This window comes from Hoplias malabaricus, chromosome 17 (assembly GCF_029633855.1).
Source record: "Hoplias malabaricus isolate fHopMal1 chromosome 17, fHopMal1.hap1, whole genome shotgun sequence".
In the NCBI taxonomy this organism is placed as follows: Eukaryota; Metazoa; Chordata; class Actinopteri; order Characiformes; family Erythrinidae; genus Hoplias; species Hoplias malabaricus.
In genome coordinates, this window is record NC_089816.1 from 5,747,793 (window position 1) to 5,770,399 (window position 22,607).

Consider the following 22,607-nt stretch of genomic DNA (forward strand, 5'->3'; position numbering starts at 1 on the left):
TCACCTTTTTTGCATATGTTCAGTGGTGAACTGTGGCGTTCAAGTTCAGTGTATTTGAATAAAATCTGAACTCAGAATTAAAGTCAAAATAGAGAGAAACCCCCCCCCCCACCCAGTATGATGATGGTATGTTCATTTCTGCAAGCACACATATGGGATTCCAGAATGTAGATATCGTTGATCTAAATTTGATGCACATAAACATATTTTGGCTGTTCTCCTTTTATTCAGTGAAATTTAAAGCTTGAGAAAGTCAATGCATATTTTTGAAGCCTGTAATAAACTTTACAATATATTTGAATTAAATGCAGTTTAGAAGAAACTCTTTAAGAAAAGAGCCAGGCATAAACCTGCTGCACCTTTACGTTTCTAACCACAGACGTTATAAAGCAAAACATGACTGGTAGATTACTCTCTGTTACTAATTATGATACACAGTCTAAGACATAAGGCCTTTAGTTCATTTAGTAATTGAAGGCCTTGCTTCGTTGTATTTACCTGATCTTAGAATGACCAGAGGCCCTGTTGGTCTCTCACTGCTTATTATAAAAGTTTACATATTGCTTTTAGCCATTTTCTAACTGGTAAATTTATAAGTGCTTAGGCTTGACCTTCTGGGCTGGAGTCAGTGTCAATGTTCATTGTTTGAAATGCTTTGGGAGCTGTGTAATCAGACTGGATTGTAGCCCAAGAAGCTGCATTGATAACTCCTTCAGTAAGTTTAGTTATATCACAGAGCTTTCTGTAGAGTGCCTATGGTGTTATGTGGGAAGGTTAGTCAGGGCTACTGAGTCAGTATTTCATCAGTTCTTTTGCCAGCTGCTACCTCCAGTGGTGCATGTGAGTGGGATGGAAAGAGGTGGTCCACCAGTGTGACCATTAAACTGTTTTATATATTTATTTAATTATTTTTGCAATTCAAGAGCGAGAGAACCTTTTGTGCTTGCGCTAGATCAAGTGATATTCAGTGTTCACTCTGCTGGAAGAGGAGGGGAATGTTGCGGAGACGTGAGTCTGGCAACATAGAGCTGAATTCTGATCATACTGCATGTGGTGCCAAGGGGCATAAAACCAAAAAAAATTGTTTTTTTCCTCTTTCGTCTCTCTCTCTCTCTCTCTCTCTCTCTCTCTCTCTCTCTCTCTCTCTCTCTCTCTCTCACATTCTCACTCTCTCTCCATCCCCCACTCCTGAAGATGTGCTCATCCTTTTTTCCATGCCCAGAAGGAGAGGTTGAACACCTTAATGAGAGCTGGATGTCAGAGCATAAAGGACAACTTGCTGTTCTTTCAGGCTTCAAACCTAGGACTCGCGCTTAGAAAACTTGGACAGTATCTACCTTTTTTTTGTGTCCCACTTGCTGTCTGACCTTGTTATGCTGCCATTCTCCTAGAAGCAGTCACCTCCAGTGCCAAACTAGCTTCTCTCAGACTTTGCGAAAATCATTGTTTGAATGGAGCAGTCAGGAAAGTGGCTGCACTTTGGATGCAACCTACAGAGATATCTGTATAAAAAAGGGCGGCATTTCAGTATCTGCAAGTGTCATTCACTAGGATGTGAAAACTATAAAGATGCCCATCAAAACTGATCTGAAATCAGATTTTAAAAGCTTGATAAATTAGACTGTGAGTGCTGTGAAAGCTTGAGAGAACGCTGCATCAGACGGATGCTTTCTAAAGTGTTTAAGGAAATAGCAATATTATAAAACCGAAAAAAAAAATAACATTTTTAAATATTCACTTAGACCTTTGGAGTTTTTGGGGGTCTTTAACGTAGCAAAATGAGGCTTGATAATTAAAATATGGACTCACTTAAAAATGAAAGGTCTCTAAATGGTCTTTAGTGTGCACATGTATTTCAAGGGAAAGTATTTCATTACAAAACTCTGCATTATTTGAGTTACACTATATGTACCAATCACTTCCTAGTCCATACAGTTCATACATGGAAATTACTTTTAATATATAGAGATGTAACAAAAAAACAACAACAGCTAATCAGTCTAAGCATTTAAAGCCCATGCTTTTCCACTGAAGAAAAAGTCAGAGTTTTAGACTGCTTTAGGAATAGACCAAAATTGTATACCACAGTCAAATCATTACTGTAACATAAAGAACTTAAAAGAGAGAGGGTGGATGGGTCATTATGCTAAAGTAACAATGGGTTATTATGCTATGGTAACAATTACGACCATCTCAAGGAGTGGACTTGAAAAATGTTCTTTTACCATTAATAAATAGTTTCTAGTTCAAAATCTAGAAACAAAGGGCTTGGGTAGCTACAATTCGAAAGCTGTAAGAAACAGCACAGCAGAAAAAAAATAATTTTGTTAAGCCTATTTTTTTTTTTTGTGAGAAGATGCCTCGGCTGCACTATGGGAGACTAAATAGAACCGAAGCTCTTTGTATTTGAAGGGACTGTTACAGGCCTCTGAAGCGAGAGTAATTAGTGGCAGAGTAGAGGAGGTCAGCTCCAGCTGGAGATAGGCCGTTCTGGGACTCAAGCAGGGTAGAGTGGAGATGAGTAGAGATGTCCCTCTCTCGGCAGCTCTGCTCATGTAAATGAGACAGAAAAGAACTCACAGGTCGTGGAGGACTGAGGCAGTGAGGACGACCTCCCTTTATGCACTGTTAAGCGCTTGTGGGCCGCTTGTTTTGTTTTAATAGCTTTAGTTGTCGTTAGAGTTACTAGAGCTCTTGCGGCCCTGGACCAAAGGCAACATTCACCATGTGCCGAGCTGCAGTGTTGTTTGAAGGACACAGAAACAGCAGAGATGATGCCTCACTATATTCATGTGTGTATTGGCTAATTAATTCCCCATTGAGTTTCATATCACAGAAAAGGCAGAAACAAGAACATTAATGCCACCGGATCAAAAAAGGAAGCTAGTGCTGTGGTTTGTCATCCTCATGTCAGGACAGGCTAGACTTCCCCTCAGGTCACCAGCAGCTTGGATCTGGAGAAGTGTCCCCATAGCTTCTATAATTATGGAGTAATGATTTGGGTCAAGTTCCTAGTGAAGTCATATTTGAAGTCGTTCATCTGGAGGTGATAGATCACAAACTGCCCCTAGCTACAGAATTTCCTTGTAGTAAGTGAGGCCAGGCTTTCAATTACACTAGCCCACTCGGATTTGTGAGGCTTAATGCAAATATGCGAATGTGAAACAGAATTCTTCTGTCTGACTATTATTCCATCTAAATGCTGTGTCTTGAATTTTGTTCATGAGGTGTTTAACACATCCAACACCACCAGGAGAATTCCCAGTAGGAAGATGAGAATATGGAAGTGCAAACTTTAAAAGCATACATTTTTTTTAACCATTCTGGCATCTGCTCGACCCCAGGCCATAATCACATTGTTCTTTTAGTTGCCCTCTGACATTAATATGATTTAATCATGTTCATTTTTCTTTAATGCGTGATCATGCTTTAGCACTGAGAGATAGTGTGAGACTCTGGAGAGACTGTCAAGAGCTATGCTGCTTACTAATGGTGTTAATTTATTATTTATGCCCCTAATGATGTCCTTTTAGCACATTCTATATTTTAACACAGCCTGCTTTTTTGCCCTCACAACTTTAAACTTGCATGCTGATAAGTTCATAATTGGTTCTTAGGAATTGTGTTCCTTGTCTTCAGGCTTGTTGTTCAGTCTCTCTCTCTCTTTCTCTCTCTCTCTCTCTCTCTCCTCTTTCTTTCTTTCCCTCTACCTCCTTCCCTCTTCACCTGTCTTTGTGGCGATGTTTTCCAGCCTAGGGCCTTGTGTCATACTGCAGGAGAAAGTGGTGAACTTCAAGAAGGTTTGAGATGTGTTTTCGAGAATAGAATAAATAAGATGGTAATGTTTTAGTAGAGCAACGTGAAGAGTGACACAAAATGGTTCCTTTTACTGTTTAGTGTTTTTTTAGTGGAAGGTATTCACTGTAAAGTCTCAGAAAAAAATTGACATCACAAGTATATTATTGTCACTAAATGTACAAACTGTGTAAATGTACCATTTAAAGGTTCAACAGTGGTTTTAGAATCCAGTTGTGTTCCCTAAACGTTCACTACATTCTGTTCTTCAGAAGAGAGGTGAATAAGCTTTTATTATAGAACTGTGGAAAAATAAATATTATTTTATTATAAGTCCTGGAGATAAAATATGGCGTGTGAAACTAACAAAACTTTAAAATCTACAGTTTTTAAAGAATACAGAGTTCAGTGCATTATCTTGTTGGTGGTGCAGTGGTCTGTGGTAGTCTCTTAGACAGTTGTGTACTCATATAGACTTAAAAATCCTCCCTAAAAGCTCCCAAAAACGCATGTGTGACATGAGAGAAGAGCACTGCATGTGGTAAAATGTATGAAGTAACCAGAAGAGATGGGATACACCATATGGGTCCTGATATAAAAACCAGGGTAATGATATCAGCTGATTTTATCAGCCACAAAAAGGAGAACTTCTTGGGATGATACAGCTGAAGTATGACCAACGCAGAATGTCTTTCTTGTTTTGTCATTCTTATTGGAGAATCTTCATCACATAATCATGTGAAGTACATTCATACATAAACCCTGGTATAAAATTCTGATACAGTCTGTGTTTGGCCAAGATTTTATTGCCCTCTTCTCATACACTGTGGTATGCAATAAATGTATATGACCGATGATATTGCAACCGAATTAACACACAACCCCAAAAAAAAAAAACAAGCTAGATTTTGACCTCCAGGTCTGTTAGAGAAGGGGAAAGACCAAGAAGGACATGGATTTTTCAGGACCTGGGTGGGTATACAACAGAAGAGGGGATAAAGGCATGTGAATTAGTTTGAAAATTTTGTGACAGCTAGTTTAACTGGGTACACAAGATTACCACAATGCAACATCATTAGAGTCTGCCTTAACCTTGTTCTTCCATTTTTTTAATGTTTTATTTGTTTCCAGGAAGTTTAATTTGGGATGGCATGGTGGTGCGACAAACAGACACACAAACCCAGGGTCCTGTGGTTGTGGGATCATACACTGCCTTGGTAGGAGTTTTGGTGTGTTCTCCCCATGTCTTATTGGGTTTCCTCCCACAGTCCAAAATCATATGCTGGTAGGTGGATTAGCTGTTCAAAAGTGTCCAAAGCTGTGACAGTGTGAGGTCCTATGATGGACTGGCTCACCATTCAGGATGTGTTCCTGCCTTGGGTCTAGTGGTTCCGGTTAAGCACCAGACCCTGATCAGAATGAAGCAGTTATAGATAATGAATGAATTATAACTTCAGCTACCATGTATATTGCAAAAATACTTTATAAACAAATCATCAGATCTGGTCAGAGGGATTTAAAATCCTTTTGCATTAACTTGCATTAAATATGTTTCCAAGTATTTCCAAGTAGTCATTCCTTCTTTCCAAACGAACAACTTTCATAATCATGTTACAGATGCCAGTGACTGCAGTGTTAGGAGTCTTGCCCAAGGACTCTTATTTGTATAGCAGTAGAACCTTTGTCTGTCGTGAGGTGGGTAGTGGTCTCTTCAAGCAGGCCCTGCCAGTCAGGCCTAGTATGAAACAAAGTTTGCCAACTAACTCTGGCAGCGATGTTGCTACTTTGCCAAGTTGCCTTTTTCCCCCGCATTGTATCCAGATGTGCATCAAGCTGTTTTTGTGCAGTGAGGAGACGGCGAGGGCTCAGGGGGACAGCATGCTTGCTGTGAAGAAACAGAAGGTGGAATTTATGGTGGAGGTTGTGACTAAAAAGAAGGGAATGGGAGTCTTGGTTGCAAGGAGGAAGCTACAGGATATTGTTGGAGTCCATGACAGAAAGACAACTGGAGGTGTATGCTTGTTATCTGTTGTATGAAAAAGCCATAACTTGTGAACAATGCAGAGGAATGATGGATCTATAAAGATTTATTTCCAAGGCTTCCTCTTTCCAATCTCTGAGCTCGCTTCCCCCCTTCACGTCAGTCCCTATGAGATGTCTTTATTTATACAATATCATATAGTCTTTGTTCATGTGTCTCTGGGGAGATGCCTTTCCCCACAGGCCTTCACTTTTCCTCTCGGCTCCAAACTTTTCTAATGAAATACATTTATCATCGGCAAACGACAGGCAGGCAGATGAAATTGTCTGTTTCACTGCAGATAATTACTAAATCCGCCTGTTTCTCCCTCCCTTTCATACCTGCGCTCTCCCTCCACATGGCGCTCTATTGACGGCTTAATAAATTTGCCCTGCAATCTGAAATTAGCTTGATGGTATCTGTCGTCGGTTCTTTGCAGGTATTGATTTAGGATATTAACCCTGACAGTGTGCATATAGAAGTTGCTTTGTGACCAATCTGCCAGTCCATTCCTTGTTATTTTTCTAGAAAATGGTACATTTTAAGGTTTAGTTGTGAGGATTTCAAGGTTAATAAATGCATTTCCTCAACCCTAGCAGTGTACTGTGTACTTTCTGGGTCATTTAGGTTTTATTCTTTTTTATTGGCTAATTTCCAGCATACCAGTTTAGACTGTGCTCTGCTGAAAGATGCTGAACAGTGAGTCAGAACCTCAGTGAATGTCATCTAATCTAATCAGCTTTTTAAACAGAAGGAGGGGCGAAATGAAAGGCTTCCATAGCCTTTTAGATGCCGTTTAATGTGGCCTAAATCTATACTCAGAATTGTAGTTACTAACCACCCCCTTGAATCAAGGCGGACAATTTTTATAGAACTGCAGTCTTTACTTTTATCAGAGGAAAGTTAGTGTTACCCTTTTTTTAATTCAATAAACTCCTCTGTTGTCTAAATGCAATTATACATATTAAAAACACCAGCAGTATGACAAATGTTACTTGATGTTTCTGATTCTTTTGTTCTTTTCAATTTATTTAATCTGTGCTCTTATTACTCTTTGTGAGTTGTTTGTTTTGCTCTTTTTTAACTTTGTATTTTCACTCTCACATAAATGTGTGTCCAGCAATTTTATTGGGTGATACTTAGATGAGGAGACGGGACAATGCCAAAGTGTCTGAATAAGATATAACACTAAATCCTACTGGTTAGGGGACTGGGCTTGGTACCGGAAGGTTACTGGTTCAATCCCCATGACCGGCGGAAACATCCATGGCTAAAGTGCTCTTGAGCAAGGCACACAACACCTAAGAACTCCCCTCAGGCTCGGGTGTGTGTTTTCACTGCCCCATCCATCCATCCATCCATTATCTGTAACCGCTTATCCAATTTAGGGTCGCGGGGAGTCCAGAGCCTACCTGGAATCATCGGGCGCAAGGCGGGAATACACCCTGGAGGGAGCGCCAGTCCTTCACAGGGCAACACAGACACACATTCACTCACACACTCACACCTACGGACACTTTCGAGTCGCCAATCCACCTGCAATGTGTGTTTTTGGACTGTGGGAGGAAACCGGAGCACCCGGAGGAAACCCACGTGGACACGGGGAGAACACACCAACTCCTCACAGACAGTCACCCGGAGCTGGAATCGAACCCCCAACCTCCAGGCCCCTGGAGCTGTGTGACTGCGACACTACCTGCTGCTGTTCACTGCCCCTTTAAAGCCTAAAATGAAATCAAGTAAACAGGAGGCTGCTTTGATTGTAAATATGCCTACATAGAATAAAATGATTCAAATTTTAATATACTCAAGACGATACAAACCATCAAAACTGTGCTTGAAAATTTGAGAAGATACTGCTCTAGATACTGCTCACCTTTGCTTATTTCTTTGGATTTCTGCCTATGTCTAAGTTGCACAGCACTAAAGCACTAGCCCATCACTCCTCAGTCTGCCTGGAGCCTGCAGGTTTAAGCAGTTTACTCAAGGTCATGTTGATGGCCAGTTGGTGGAGGGATGGAACTGTATGCCTCCAGAATGAATAATTTTGCTTGCACAAAATCATGCCCAGCAGCAGTTATGGATTCTGGCCGGCTCTAGTCATCATCTCTGAGATTCAGATTTCTGAAACATCTCAATGTTTGTCAGGAGCCTTGGGCTACATTTGCCCTGCTAAAGCTGCCCAATCAATAACAAAATTTGCCCATCAAAGGTAAGTACATTTGCCTGACAGACTGACTGACACTGTACTCTCACTTCACTATCTGCTCTTTTATTTAGCTCTAACTGATTCTGTGTAAATAAAAGGCTAGAAATGTAACCCTGTTTGAAGGTATTATGAGAGCTTTCAGCCTTATAGTAGTAAAGGTCAGAGATGAAATGAGATGAAATGAAATCAATACTTCATTATCACATCAACCACATGGTTGTTTGGAATTCTCAATACATCAACAGTTAAAACCAAACCATAAGCATGAGGTGGAAGTATTAGTATGTATCTCTCATGATTCGTATAAATCTTATGAAGCAGCTGTTGTACTAACATAGTTGGGGGGGGCTGCTCTGTGGAACATCAGCTGATTCATTCAGAGACTACAAAGTAATTAAATGCTTCACCCACATGAATTGCATTTCACAAAAGTAAAATAAAAACAATAAATAATTACTTTCTCAATTATTGCTATTTTTGTGTGTAAAAAAACCCCAACCTGAAACAAAAAGGCCAGGCCTATTTAAAAAAGCATAATATAGTCAATTTATATATAAATTCAGTTTTCTCATTAGTGCCAACCTTGGAAAAGATGAAACAAGGCCATGAATGGAGTGATCCTGATGAAATAGTCTCGTGATAAATAAGCTCAGTCTCACACTTAAAATGAGAAAGAAATTCTTACGTGTTAACTAAAGTAGATTTACTCAAGGAAAAAATAACAATATTTTTTGTAGTTATCTTTTTTAAACAAATGCTCCCAGAGAAATTCTTAAAAGCAAAGAATAAAGGTGGCACAGAGGCCAAATTCATTAACATTGGAAAGATTAGTAGATATAAAGATATAAATGTGTTGTGAGCCTCAGGGTGCTCAGGTTTCCTCCCAGAGTCAGAAAAACTGGCAGGTGGATTGGCCAATATGAGTGTCCATGAGTGTGTGGTGCCCTGTGATGTACTGGAGCCCTGTGTGTTTTTGCTTTGTGAAGTGATTCTGGGATTGGCTCCGGACCCATGACCCTGAACAGGATAAGCAATTGCAGAGAATGAATGAGTGAATGAATGGTTGCTATATATAAAAAAATACTCATTCACTGTAAGCACACTATTTATAAAGTTTAAAACTACTTGAGTTTGCCTAATTGTAGGTTTATAACTATTAGACGACAATTTGATATCAACAAATGGTTCAGTAATTGGTAGAAGAAAATATTTCAGTACCACTTTAAAATAAGACTACCCTTATAAAGGCTCTAAATGGTTTAATATTATTAATTAGGTTGTTTGTTTTATACTGAAAGTGTCAGATAATTTACAGAAAATGTAATGGTAAAGAATAAGCAAAAACCTGAGAATGTGAATTTAGTTCTTTCAAATGTTAAGATACATCACATTATCATCAATGTCTAAAAAATACATTATATCAGTGATTAATTGGTTAAACCTGGTGGTTAAATGGTTAAACGTATTGACAGGTATGTGTTGAAGCTGGTTAATTTTGACTGATGGAGAAGACAAAGAAGTAAAGTCAGTATTTGGCAAGATCTGAGGTTTAACGTTGGAGATTGATGTGGGTTCATCATTTGGCAAATGGCATCACTGTTACCCTTTCTATGTGTTATAACTGATTATTAATTATTTTACTGTGCTTACAACTTTTGCAGTAACTTGCAGTCCACTAGGCACTATTTGCATTTTTATTGGAACTTGTGAAATGAGACAAAAGAGAGCTTTTTTTAGTTGCAAACACACCAGTGTTTTCATATAAAGATGGCTGTACATGGGGGGAAAAAATACTCTTGGTGGTACATCTGTGTTATTTTTGTGGCTGTGTTCTACTAAGGTCCTGGGGAACCTTGCCAGGGATCTATTAAAAACCATGAGATTGTTTGTTACAGTCAAAGTTTTGACCCAACTTTCATCTTCCAGCCTAAAAATGATCCAAATCCAATATGACCATGAATGGTGGACATCCCGGTTCCCTGACCTTAATCCAACTGAAAATCTATGGAGTGAGCTTAAAAAGACCACTTAACAGAGAAGAACCCTAGGAGAGATATTAAAGAGTGGTCTCAAGATTCCTTGCTGTGTTTATTCCAGACCCATTGAGCGTTATAGGGATCTGCTGTTAAGTTTGTAGGTTATAAACGGGTACATATAAAATGTGCTATAAAGTTAAATGATCAGGGTTTTTGTTTGGTTTGACTAAATTGAATTCCATTAGAGGTAATTCCTCTCATTTTATCAGCATGGGATTGAGATGTTTATATAACCTTTTGTTTTCACATCTTTACAAAGGGTGTAAATAACTATGGCATGGAGGGTGTAAAATATTGTGCTTCTAAAATATTGTGTTAACAAACAAGGTCACAGCTCCAGAAAACAGGCTGTAGTTGTTTCTAGAAGTCACATTAAGTTTCAGTGTCTGTGCATTTTCTAAATATTCCTTGAATAACCTATTTTCATCAGTGAGACTTCTTTATTGTTTGCCTGCTGTTGATACATTTACTTGGTGTCTGTCAGCATCAGGGGCTTGTGCTATAATCTCGTTTCTCTGTGGCCCCTGTGATCTGATACCTAACTATAGGCAGCTATGATGTTCTTCCAAAGTGCTGCAAAACATCCTGCTGAATACCGTGCTCTCACACCTTTTTGTTTCTCCCCAAATTGTCTTGCCCCCTCACCCCCCCCATTCTTATCCCTCCTTTCTGCTCCTTCTATGTGTGTGCTGGAGAAGTGTGACACCTCTGATGGTTGTTTACAGCACTATCAATCAAGCCAGTTCCACCCCCTCCGGCATCCTAAACTGTCTCCCTCACACACACACACACACACACACACACTCTCCTTTCACCTGTCTTCAGTTCAGCATAAAGATGCTTTTTTCCGCACAAAAAAAGATTATTGAGATAAAGATGCACTTTGTCACACCACATTAGAGTTTTATCGCACTCTCTCCTGCGAGCGAAATTAGGTTTTATTTTTCTGCAAAATTGCTGCTTGTGTCGAGAGCTGGAGATGTGGTCCCTCTGTGTAGTCTCCTAGATTGCAGAATCTAAATATCATTCTACGTTTTCTTCTGAGATTTACAAACCCATTAATTTTTTGGGCCACTTCACATGCCACATGAATAATTTCCATGTATGAAATTAGACATTGTATGAATAAATGAAAACAACCATGCTGATAAGAATTTAGGTCGCACAGTAAAGCTTTTCTTTCCTTTTTAATTGTTCCACCAACTTTTATTACATGTACAGACCTTGCTTTTTTCATTTGATTTGTTTTAGGCTTTAATATCTGATACCTGATGATATCTTCCACGCACATTCATTTATTTATTTATTTATTTATAAAACTCTTTCTGAAAGGCTCTGCTTCTGATTGAGTCCTACATGCAGGATATGAACTGACACACAGGCTTAATGAGTACTTTCAGAGTCGTCCTCCCCACTTTGTCTCTTTCAATAGAACCCAGAAAATTCAATCATGTTCTTTTGTCAAATAACCTTCAGAAGCCATGGCCAGTGTGAGCGCCTCCAACAAATCACCCGTCGCCGCTGTCATTTGGGTGATCCATCTTGCAAAATGTTCCCGTTAATGTTCCTGTTTTCTGATGCTGCCTTCTATTTATCCGGGTTTTATATTTTGGTCTCTTGTCATCTCAAGGTGTGACTACTGCAAATCACTTCTGGTCTTCCTATTTGGGTCATCAGGCCCCTGCTATAATAATGTGGCAATGCAGGTTTTCTGCACTTTTTCCAAGTTCACTTGAGTTTCTCTGCTGCTGTGTTCCCTTCACTAGCTTACTGGTATTGCTTGCACTGTATTTAAATCCTAGATGCTCGCTTACAATAGTTAAAATGGACCAGCCAGTAAATGTCTAATGGCAGTGGTTAAAAGTACTTCATTCATTCATTATCTGTAACCGCTTATCCAGTTCAGGGTCGCAGTGGGTCCAGAGCCTACCTGGAATCATTGGGATACATCCTGTAGGGGACGCCAGTTCTTCACAGGGCAACACATACACTCACACCTACAGACACTTTTGAGTTATCAGTCCACCTACCAAAGTGTGTTTTTGGACTGTGGGAGGAAACTGGAGCACCCAGAGGAAACCCACGCGGACACAGGGAGAGCACACCACACTCCTCACAGACAGTCACCCGGAGGAAACCCACGCAGACACAGGGAGAGCACACCACACTCCTCACAGACAGTCACCCGGAGGAAACCCACGCAGACACAGGGAGAACACACCACACTCCTCACAGACAGTCACCTGGAGGAAACCCACTCAGACACAGGGAGAACACACCACACTCCTCACAGACAGTCACCCGGAGCAGGAATCAAAGCCACAATCTCCAGATCCCTGGAGCTGTATGACTGCGACACTGTGCCGCCCTCAAAAATACTTTATTATTTTTATCAATTTAATTCAAAATATGGCTTGAACTACTGTCCTCTATGACTTCTGGAAAAACAATCCAATGTCCTGCATCCCAGATGGTCTTTGAAGGCAGGTTAAATATACATCTCATTGTGCAGCATTAAAACAAAAACTAATCTTGTGTATATCTGTACTCTGTGTCTTAGATTTCAGCACTAATTCTTATTTGGCATTGCATTATGTTTATTAGATTTCTCGCTTTCTCATGGTATCTGCACTGACTCCTGATTAAAATCTTTTTTCAAGAGTTTTTTTAGGCTCTTACCTATTGGTACTGGCCAGAATGCATTTTTCGATTAAACAGCAATACACTTTTATAAGTTGCTCTGTGTAGCAGTGTTTGCTAAATACTGTAAAGAAAATTCAAATCTTTATGCTCAGTTGTTTTTAAGCAGCTATTCAAACCTGATACATTTGTAAATCATGCGAGTGTAAATGACACGCACACTGTGACTGAACAAAGACTTATCCACACTGTTTTACAGCTTGGGTGTCACATTGCGGTTCTGGAGAGCCATTGCATGTTTTTCTTTTTTCCTCCTCTCCGACAGGCCTGATTCAGCACAGGAAGGATTTGATAATTAGTGCAGGGTTTGTGAAAGCAGGGAAAGCAGAAAGCAGAACAAGATCCTGGTCCTTTGGCACTACAACCCGACACCTCTGCCTCACTCTTCAGTGTGGAGTGTGGGAGGAAAATGTGACGTGCAATTGTTTTACCTTTCAAAATATGTGCAAAGCTCTTTAATTGCTGGATAATTTATATAAATTCGGCATACTGATTATTCTAATCACTGAAACCTCTGAGTTGGAGACTTCTGTAGAGCTAGTGTTTAAGGAAGAGTGAAAGAAGGAGAGAGTGTAGCTTAGAGGTGAGAAAAATGACAACATCCTTATGATACAATTTGACAATGTTATTATCAATGTACGTTTCCAGGCATTTCAGCGTGTGGTCAGTACGTGATCAACTGAATGTTACTTTACAAAGCGAGCATGTCCAGACATGTTTATTTGATTTTAGTTCAGGTGAGATAATGAATAAAACTTTTATGCCCATATTTTTGACAGTGACTTTTAAATGCAGCGCTGCAGGCAAAGTTTGTAGTCAAAATATTATCAAACATATCTTATATAGGAAAATGTCTTTAACTAAGGTTTAAGGCAGGTTTAACTCACATGGATGAAAACAGAGGTGTTTTGCAAGTATCTCTGTGTTTTTGGCTGCATTTAGAGAAATGCTCAATATTGTAAGACAAAAAATCAGTAGGCAGAATTTGATTGATGAAGTACAACTAAAGCTGATTGCTGCATCAGTGATTGAAGAGGAACCATCTAATGGCGTGTTCAATACCCACAACTCCATCATGTCCAAGGACACTCCATGGCAAACTGCAGTTCTGAAACTGCATTTAAATGATTAAATGGAATGAATGCAATACATGTAGAATTTAGAATGTGTCATTTTTACTCATTCAAGATGTGTACATGCCATAAATTGGAAAAAAAAAATAATAAAGAGGGTGTTTGAAATGCAGACTTGTTACTTCTTAAGATCAAATAGGCACAAAAACATGACATGGCAGGACATAGATCTTGTTTTTGGTCCACGCTTGGCCCCTTCCACATTACTGTGTTTGTCTCCTCTGTTCCCTAGTGATCCTGAGCCAAGCACAGGCATCATTACAGATCTCATGCTCCCAGGAACTTGTGGAGACTCCCTGCCAGCGATGCTTGTTTTGCTTCACAATTAAACCCCAGTGTGTTGATGCAAATGGTGCAGTGTCTTAGTTTTCAGAAGTGGCAAATGGGTTTCACCAAGAGTCTGCACTTGGGCCTTTGTGTATTAATGAGGCTGATTAATTAATTGAAAAAGCAGAATGCATGTTTTATACTGATGACACAGTGATTTATTCTTGGATATTTCCGTGACTCTTGTGCTGGAGAGAGAGAAAAAAAACAGGCTTTAACTTGATGCTGAAATCCTCTTGGGGTCTAAAACTTCTACTTAATGAAGGAAGGACAAGCTACTCTGAATACTTTCAAGTTCTTTTGGCATAATATGTGCACCGTGAAGCTGTAATGTGGATATGAATATGGAACTGCTTGCAAATATTTTGAAATTTTGGACTGACAAGAAGCTGTATTTAAAAAGAAGCTGCCATTCTTTCACTATTTTTAATAAACTTTCTTAGATGGTTAATGGCCTGGGATCAGAGCCGATAGAAGATTCTTTAATTGGAATACATTTTTGTGATGGAAACGAGGTTCTTTTAAACTTCAGACTTGCACATGTCATTTACATCATCAAAAGATTCTACAGATCTTTAGATCATGGATAAAGTTTGATAAGATCAAAAAATAATGCTCTGGAGACTATAGGTCTTTTACATCTTTCTCTCTTTAAAAGAACTCTGGACACATGGGCAGGCTTATTAGGTGCATCTCTGGTTTATCTTTAATATTTGTCTGTCACACATACAATTTCCAGGTCTGCTCATACATTTATAGAGCCCTGGCTGAATATCTCAGATGTTTATCAGTTTAAAAGGATCTGAAAGTTCATATAAATCATATTTCCTTCATGTTGTAGTAATTCTCTGTTGTGTATCCTTGAAAGCATTTGCTCATATTTTATGACGACTGAAATTTACATATGGCAGCACGGTGGCGCAGCAGGTAGTGTCGCAGTCACACAGCTCCAGGGACATGGACGTTGTGGGTTCGATTCCCACTCTGGGTGACTGTCTGTGAGGAGTGTGGTGTGTTCTCCCTGTGTTTGCGTGGGTTTCCTCCGGGTGACTGTCTGTGAGGAGCGTGGTGTGTTCTCCCTGTGTCTGCGTGGGTTTCCTCCGGGTGACTGTCTGTGAGGAGTGTGGTGTGTTCTCCCTGTGTCTGTGTGGATTTCCTCCAGGTGACTGTCTGTGAGGAGTGTGGTGTGTTCTCTCCGTGTCCGCGTGGGTTTCCTCCGGGTGACTGTCTGTGAGGAGTTTGGTGTGTTCTCTCTGTGTCTGCGTGGGTTTCCTCCGGGTGACTGTGAGGAGTGTGGTGTGTTCTCCCTGTGTCTGCGTGGGTTTCCTCCCACAGTCCAAAAACACACATTGGTAGGTGGATCGGTGACTAAAAAGTGTCCGTAGGTGTGAGTGAATGTGTGTGTGTTGCCCTGTGAAGGACTGGCACCCGCCAATGATTCCTCTGGACCCACTGCGACCCTGAACCGGATAAGCACTTACAGATAATGAATGAATGAATGAATGAAATTTACATAGGCCTAAACTTTAGGGAAATCTTATACATTTAGTATATGCTTGCTCTGGATGGTCCGGATACTAAAATATGGGGAAAGGAAACATAGTTGTTGAAGGATCTGTGAAGAAAATGAGCAGTACAAAACAGCATCTAGAGTAATATTGCTTAGTTTGGCTACTTCTGTTGTTTCTTTACATTATGTTTTTAGGTTGGGTTTAACAGCCACACTATTAAAGAACAATCTGAGTCTGAAGAACCTGCTGTGAAAAACTTTCGATAGTTCTTTTAAGAGAATTATAATTTTGTGGCTAGGATGGCTTCTACTTTATGGTAGTTTGGTAGTATAGAGCTTTGTAAGGTGTGTATTGTAAGTGAGTATTGTCAAGCATGTGTTTTATTTTTTAATACTGCACACTGTAACCAGTGACCTATTTTTACTCTTTTTAAAAAATATATAGACAAGCCCCTGTATTTTTCTTTCATTGTCTGTAACCCCTTATCCAGTTCAGGTTGGCGGTGGGTCCAGAGCCTACCCAGAATCACAGGGCAACACACACACTCACATTCACTCACTTACACATGTCACCAATCTACCTACCAATGTGTGTTTGGGAGGAAACTGGAGCAAACTCCTCACAGACCGCCACCCGGAGCGGACTTAAACCCACAACCTCCAGGTCCCTGGAGCTATGTGACTGTGACACTACCTGCTGCGCCACCGTGCCGCCAGCCCCTGTATTGTATTTACTTATTTATTTTGTTTGCGTTTGCTACACATAAGGTTTTGTTTCAGTATTTATTACCCAGTAATCCGGTGTTAAAGATCCTTATCAGTGCTGAAGCCTGAGACTGAGCTGAGCCTCCCTGCAGACAGGTTTACACAGGAATTAAACATGATCTCACCACTGTGTTTGCTCTGAATATACATGGATCAACATTATGACCAGCTCCTTGTTTCTACACTCACTGTCCATTCTCTCATCTCCACTCTGTCTGCGTCTGATTGACTCATACACCACTACCGCTGCCACATCAGTCACACTGCATTCACCAGCAAATCGTACCTGCTATGTGGGGGTCATGTGGGGGTCCTGTGGGGGGAGGGGGGGGGGTGTCCTGACTATTGAAGAATAGGGTGAAAAGGGCAAACAAAGTATGCAGCGCAACAGATATACATTAGTCTGTAATTGTACAGTAGAACTACAAAGTGCTTCTGTGTGGTCAGTGGAGCTGAGAAAATTAACAGTGAGTGTTAAAAAACATTAATAAATAAATAAAAAATAGGAGGTGGTCATAATGTTATGGCAAATTAGTGTCTATTCACCAATGTAGTTGCCCTTTTTTTTTTTATTAAATCTGAATATTTTTGATACGTCTTGTGAATCTCTCTTGGGGGGAAATGGAGATGAAATGTCTGTTTGTGTAGGAATTAAATGCCCCATTCCAATTAAGTCCTTGATATTTGTTTTTGCTGTTTTGTAGAGAAGACCGTTCTTTCTGATTTGATGTCAGGTCCTCTTAGGTTATATCAGCAATTGGCTCTGTAAAAACAAGCTATTTGCTGCTGCTCTTCTGTTATCCCAACTCATTAGGCAAACGCAGTCTCAGGGGGATTCAGAATACTACAGCACCGCTGTCTGTTTACTTTATAGTCTTCTGAGTCATTTATACAAATCTCTCTCTCTCTCTCTCTTTCTCTTTTCTCTCTCTCTCTCTCTCTCTCTCTCTCTCTCTCTCTCTCTCTCTCTCTCTCTCTCTCTCAGGTTCAGAACTGCAGGTTTGTCTGCCGAAGGGCCTCACCTGCTGCTCACGTAAAATGGAAGAGCGCTACCTTGTCAGCGCCAAACATATTATGGAGTCGGGTCTTCAGGTCAACAGTGCTCGGCTCAAATTCCTCATCATCCAGAATGCAGCACTCTTTCAAGGTCAGTCTCATACTGAGCATCCTGGGACCATTTGATTATCAGCTGTCCAGTCTATCGTAGGTTTATATCCGTTAAAGCCAGAGTAACACTTATTATAATTTTTTGCTAAATGTTTGCTTGATTATTGCTGTGATCTTCAGTTCAGTCAATTCAGGGCTCTATTTGTGGGCAGACGGGGTCCAGAATACTCTGGGTAGGGGTAATTACCCTTATTTCTTTTATTTATTTCATTTCTTTTTTGCCTTAGAGCAGTTGGATCGTGTGCTTGATACATTTTGACCCCTTTCTGGACCCAGACCTGTCACAAAATGTGACAGAAAAGTAAATGAGTAGCTACAGAAAAGGTATACCTTATAATGTATACATGAATTTGGATGAGGTCAACCTCAGGTTAGAGGTTGTGTACTGTGTGACCCTAGTTATTTAGTATGTGATCGTCATAGAAAATTTCATGAAAGTCAATGGAGAATGTGTGATATCTTTTATGACATCTGTTATAATTTAAATCTTTAAATTTTGTGTAATGTACCCAAGGATTAAAACACAAACAACAGCTAATTAGCAGTCAGGGGAAGTCTTTTGATTGATAAATGGATCTACCTGAGTTGTCACTTGAACCAATTGCATTATTTGGGCCTTAGTGGTTTTCCTCAGCTAATTGCTTTACGCTAACAGTGTTAGTGGCAGCAGCAGACTGCCAAGCTCCCCTCCCCCCCCCTCAGTCTCATTGGGAAGGTGGTTCAATAGTAATTGCTTCAGCAAACGGGTCCCACACAAGCTCCCTGAGCAGGCCGCTAGAACCTCTAAAACATCCTGCTCTTGTCTCGTCTTGTTTTTTCTCTCTCCAGCACCGCCCTGTAGGGAGTAGAGTGCGAGCCTTGTTTGTAATCTTCTGCGCTCCTCTCTCCCCATCGCTTCTCATCCTTTTGTACTTTTCACTAGTGCCAAAGATCAAAGGGCTTCGCCTTCTCCACTCCACAGCATCTCCCTTCTCTCTCTCTCTCTCACTCTCTCTCTCCCCTCCTCCCCCCTTCTCTCTCTCTCTCCCCTCTCTGTCTCTCTCGTACCAAGCTCCCATCAGCCCTTGCTGCCCCTCCCCGAGCCAACCTGGTTTTCTCACACTGCCTTAGAACGCAGCTGAAGATTTCTTTCCCTTTGAAGTCAACTTTGTCAAACTATCATAAAAGTTAAGAGACGGTGTCACCGGGACTTTCTGCTGGATCCGGTGACAAGTCGCTTGCATCATGGCACTCTCGTCTTTCCCCTTCTCTCTCCTCCTCTCTCTCTCTCTCTCTCTCCTCCTCCTCTCTCTCTCTCTCTCTCTCTCTCTCTCTCTGTATGTCTCCCTATCTTTCCTGTTTGATTTAGCACCACTGTGCCCTCTTTTTTGTTCATACTGGCACTACCTACCTTAGCCTCATGCCTCCAAACGGCAGCTTGACTGACACAGGTCTGTATGTGTAAAGTGTTCCCTTTCATCTTATAACTGCTGATCAAACAATTTTTCAAACAATCGCCATTATTTGAAATAATCACATTTCCACTAATTCCTTTGAGGTCTTCATATCCAGTGCTTAGGTGCTCATAATCAGATACAAGTGCTGATAACAGTCTGTGATGGGCCACACTTCCACAGTGGCCTCAGGCAAGGTTTTATTTCTGCAGTTGACCCAGTTAATGAGGAGCACCTGGAAGAAAAAGCTCGCCAAAAGCACAGTGAGGACATGATTTCATAGGATTTATACCCAGTTTGTCTGCGCTTTGTATTCTCTGGAATATTTAAGAGAACAAGAGATTCATGGGGGAAATGTTTGACTTGTCACAGACGCTTCTGTATATTTAAATAACTGTTAACATGTTTTATTTTTAGGTATTTAAGATTATGCCAATGATATGAGTGACACTGCATATTTTTACACAAGTTGTATTTAATCTGGCAACAACTTTTTAATGATTGTTTAAAAGAATATATTAACATTTGCATTTTGTTAAATATTAAAAGAAACATAGGTGGAGCCTATGGTAGAAGCCAATAACTGCTTCTTTTCAAACTGCTGCGAACATGAAAACCACTGGACAGCTCAACACGCAGAGAGCGAGGCCAGTTATGCCCTGTAGTACTCCAATGATGAACCCCTGATCTCTCAACACAAGAGTTAACACTTAGACAATAAAAAGTAATTTTGCTTATCTTTGTGTGGCTTATTCGACATATGAGTAGCTGTATATCTCCCTGTGATAAATCATTGATTGATTACATTATGGCAGAACTGATAGTTGTTGATGTGTAATAAATGACTAATCTGTTATATCTGAATTGTCATATTCAGTGCTTAAAACGTGAATGACACCACAGATTGTGGTAAGCTGTGCAGTATAAGCATATTTTCTCCTGATCTGCCCAGTGCTACAGCAGTGAAGTTAGTAATCCGAATCAGCATGTTTTACTGGACTCCACATGCCACTCAAATTGACAGGCATTTTAATTCCCAGGGCTGGGACAGGGTGGAGATATTGGGTTCTGCTGTGGGCTACTTTTAGCTCCTTAGGGACACTGCTCTGTGGATAATTCACACCCTCTCTTTTTCATTAAAAAACAAATTAACATGTAATCCCTATATCAAAGACAGTAATATAAAAGCAGAGTCCTGTTGGATTTTCCCATTTTCTCTCTCTTTAAATCCACTCCCTGGTGTGTGTGTGTGTGTGTGTGTGTGTGTGTGAGAGAGAGAGAGATGCAAATTTGTACACACAGTTTACCTTCTTCCAAACACTAATATATATATATATATATGTGTGTGTGTGTGTGTGTTCCATACAATATATGTAACCAGAAAACAAACAAATGAGATTTTTAAAGAAAACACAATTCTTGTGATGCAAGAAAATAAATCTGAGAAGGAGGAAAGAAAGATGTGTTTTCAGCCAAATCACAGATTTCTAACGTTGTTGTTTAAAAAAAAAAAAAAGAGAACCAAGTACCATAGCTCAGCAATACTTTCAACATTCAGCTGCTGACCACAAACATTCTTCCACATATAAAATATTTGGACCCTTCTGGAACCCCCCCAAACAATCTTGTGTATTATGACCCTGCAGAATACACACACACACACACACAAACACTAACTCCAGCTCCACGACAGTTTCACACTCAGTGGATTTTAAGCTGAAGCCCTCAGTGAGCAGTAAGTAAGGAAGAGATTTAATGCACTTGGCATTGAGAGTACTCTTTATACCTAAGCACTGTAGCAATAAAGTGTTATCACTGCTGTGTTCTGGGTGTGAACACTTAACAGGACATATTTACTAAGAGCATTTATTCTCACCCTCTCTGTTTAATTTACTAGTGACAGCTGTGCCCTTTCAGCATCAAGAACACAGCTGTCTAGACACACAAACAGATCCTTGTCATTTGTGTTCATCCGGTTTGTACTGCAGTGGGCAGACATGAAGGGGTATACTACTACTACTACTAGCTAACATCACTGACATGCTCTAGTTGTCCTGTAACAATGACATCTCCTTGCCATCGTATATGAAGCTTCTTTAGCTTGATTAGTTGTTAATGACTATATAATCTTTATTCATGCACTGCACTTATATTTGTCTGCTAAATGTCCAAAGGCACAGGCTCCCACCTCCAAGATATTCAGATAGGCGACTTCAAATCCACGATGTGGGAAATTAGCAGATTTCTTCCTTCCAATATAAAGGGTTTAATTCAAATTGATTTTCATTCAATAGATTTTATTTTGATACATATTATGAACAAGTGTTTGTTATTTGCATCAAGATATTTTATTATGTATTTGTGTTCAAAACTGACCACAGCACATTTTCATAGTTTGCACCATCTGTGATATTCTTGGGCCTAAAGAACTCTGCAGCGTTTCTACATAGCATTGTATGGCTTTCTCTCAGTGTAATGTGTTATGGCAATTGTGTAAGTGCCATCAGCAAGGAAGGCCGAGTTCCAAAATGATTCTCAGGCCTGAGGAGAAATCAGAGGAATAAAGACACAGAGTCAAGCATTCACTCCAATCTCTAGTTTATTTAGACATTCACGGCAGTATATATAGGGCATTTGTCACATACACTTTTCCTGTTACCACTACATCATGTCTCGAATTTCCCCAAGTCCCAGACGCTATGGACTATTAGGCCATACATCTTTCTATTACCATCTACTCTCTCACTTCTCCACAGTCAGCATTATGTCCTGCAGAGAGTCAAGTCAAGTCGCCCTGTCCCAAACAGGATGCACGTTTACATTTCAGTTAGACTTCCCTAAATCTAACTAAAGAAATTTACTGCAAAGCACTTTTCTCTTCTCAAAAGGCAAACACAGGTCATGCTTCAAGCACAGCATGTCCTGTATCATCATAATCACCACATATTGATTAGAGTGTATCATAATCATTTCGGATATACCACAGTATTGGTTTATATTTACTCATTACATTGTTAGTTTGCATTTCTCCATCACATAATGCCATTTCAGGTCGCATTTCCGGATGCAACAGCAGACTGTTTTCCAAAAGCAGTTTTCAAAGTACGAAGAGCCCATGTGTTTATATTTCTCACAGCAGCCTGATAAAATCTCATGCGGTGCGTTCTGAAGGCTTGAACATGACACACGTTCAATTTTTTTGGAGTGTACTTCAGGCATTGGATTCAAAATGTATACAGGTGCTGGTCATAAAATTAGAATATTATGAAAAAGTTGATTTATTTCAGTAATTCCATTCAAAAAGTGAAACTTGTATATTATACTCATTCATTACACACAGACTGATATATTTCAAGTGTTTATTTCTTTTAATTTGATGATTATAACTGACAACTAATGAAAACCCCAGTCTCTCAGAAAATTAGAATATTGTGAAAAAGTTCAATATTGAAGACACCTGGTGCCACACTGTAATCAGCGAATTACCTCAAAACACCTGCAAAGGCCTTTCT

General features: G+C 40.0%; 1 protein-coding gene across 2 annotated transcripts in view; it reads left to right on the forward strand.

Moving 5' to 3' along the window:
- gpc3 (glypican 3) overlaps nucleotides 1–22,607 on the forward strand; it is a 163,344-nt gene that overhangs the window by 5,269 nt on the left and 135,468 nt on the right. For both annotated transcript variants that reach the window (XM_066649709.1, XM_066649710.1), the window contains exon 2: nucleotides 17,481–17,642. In XM_066649709.1, the coding sequence (XP_066505806.1) occupies nucleotides 17,481–17,642 (162 nt within the window). The remainder of the gene's footprint in view (nucleotides 1–17,480; nucleotides 17,643–22,607) is intronic.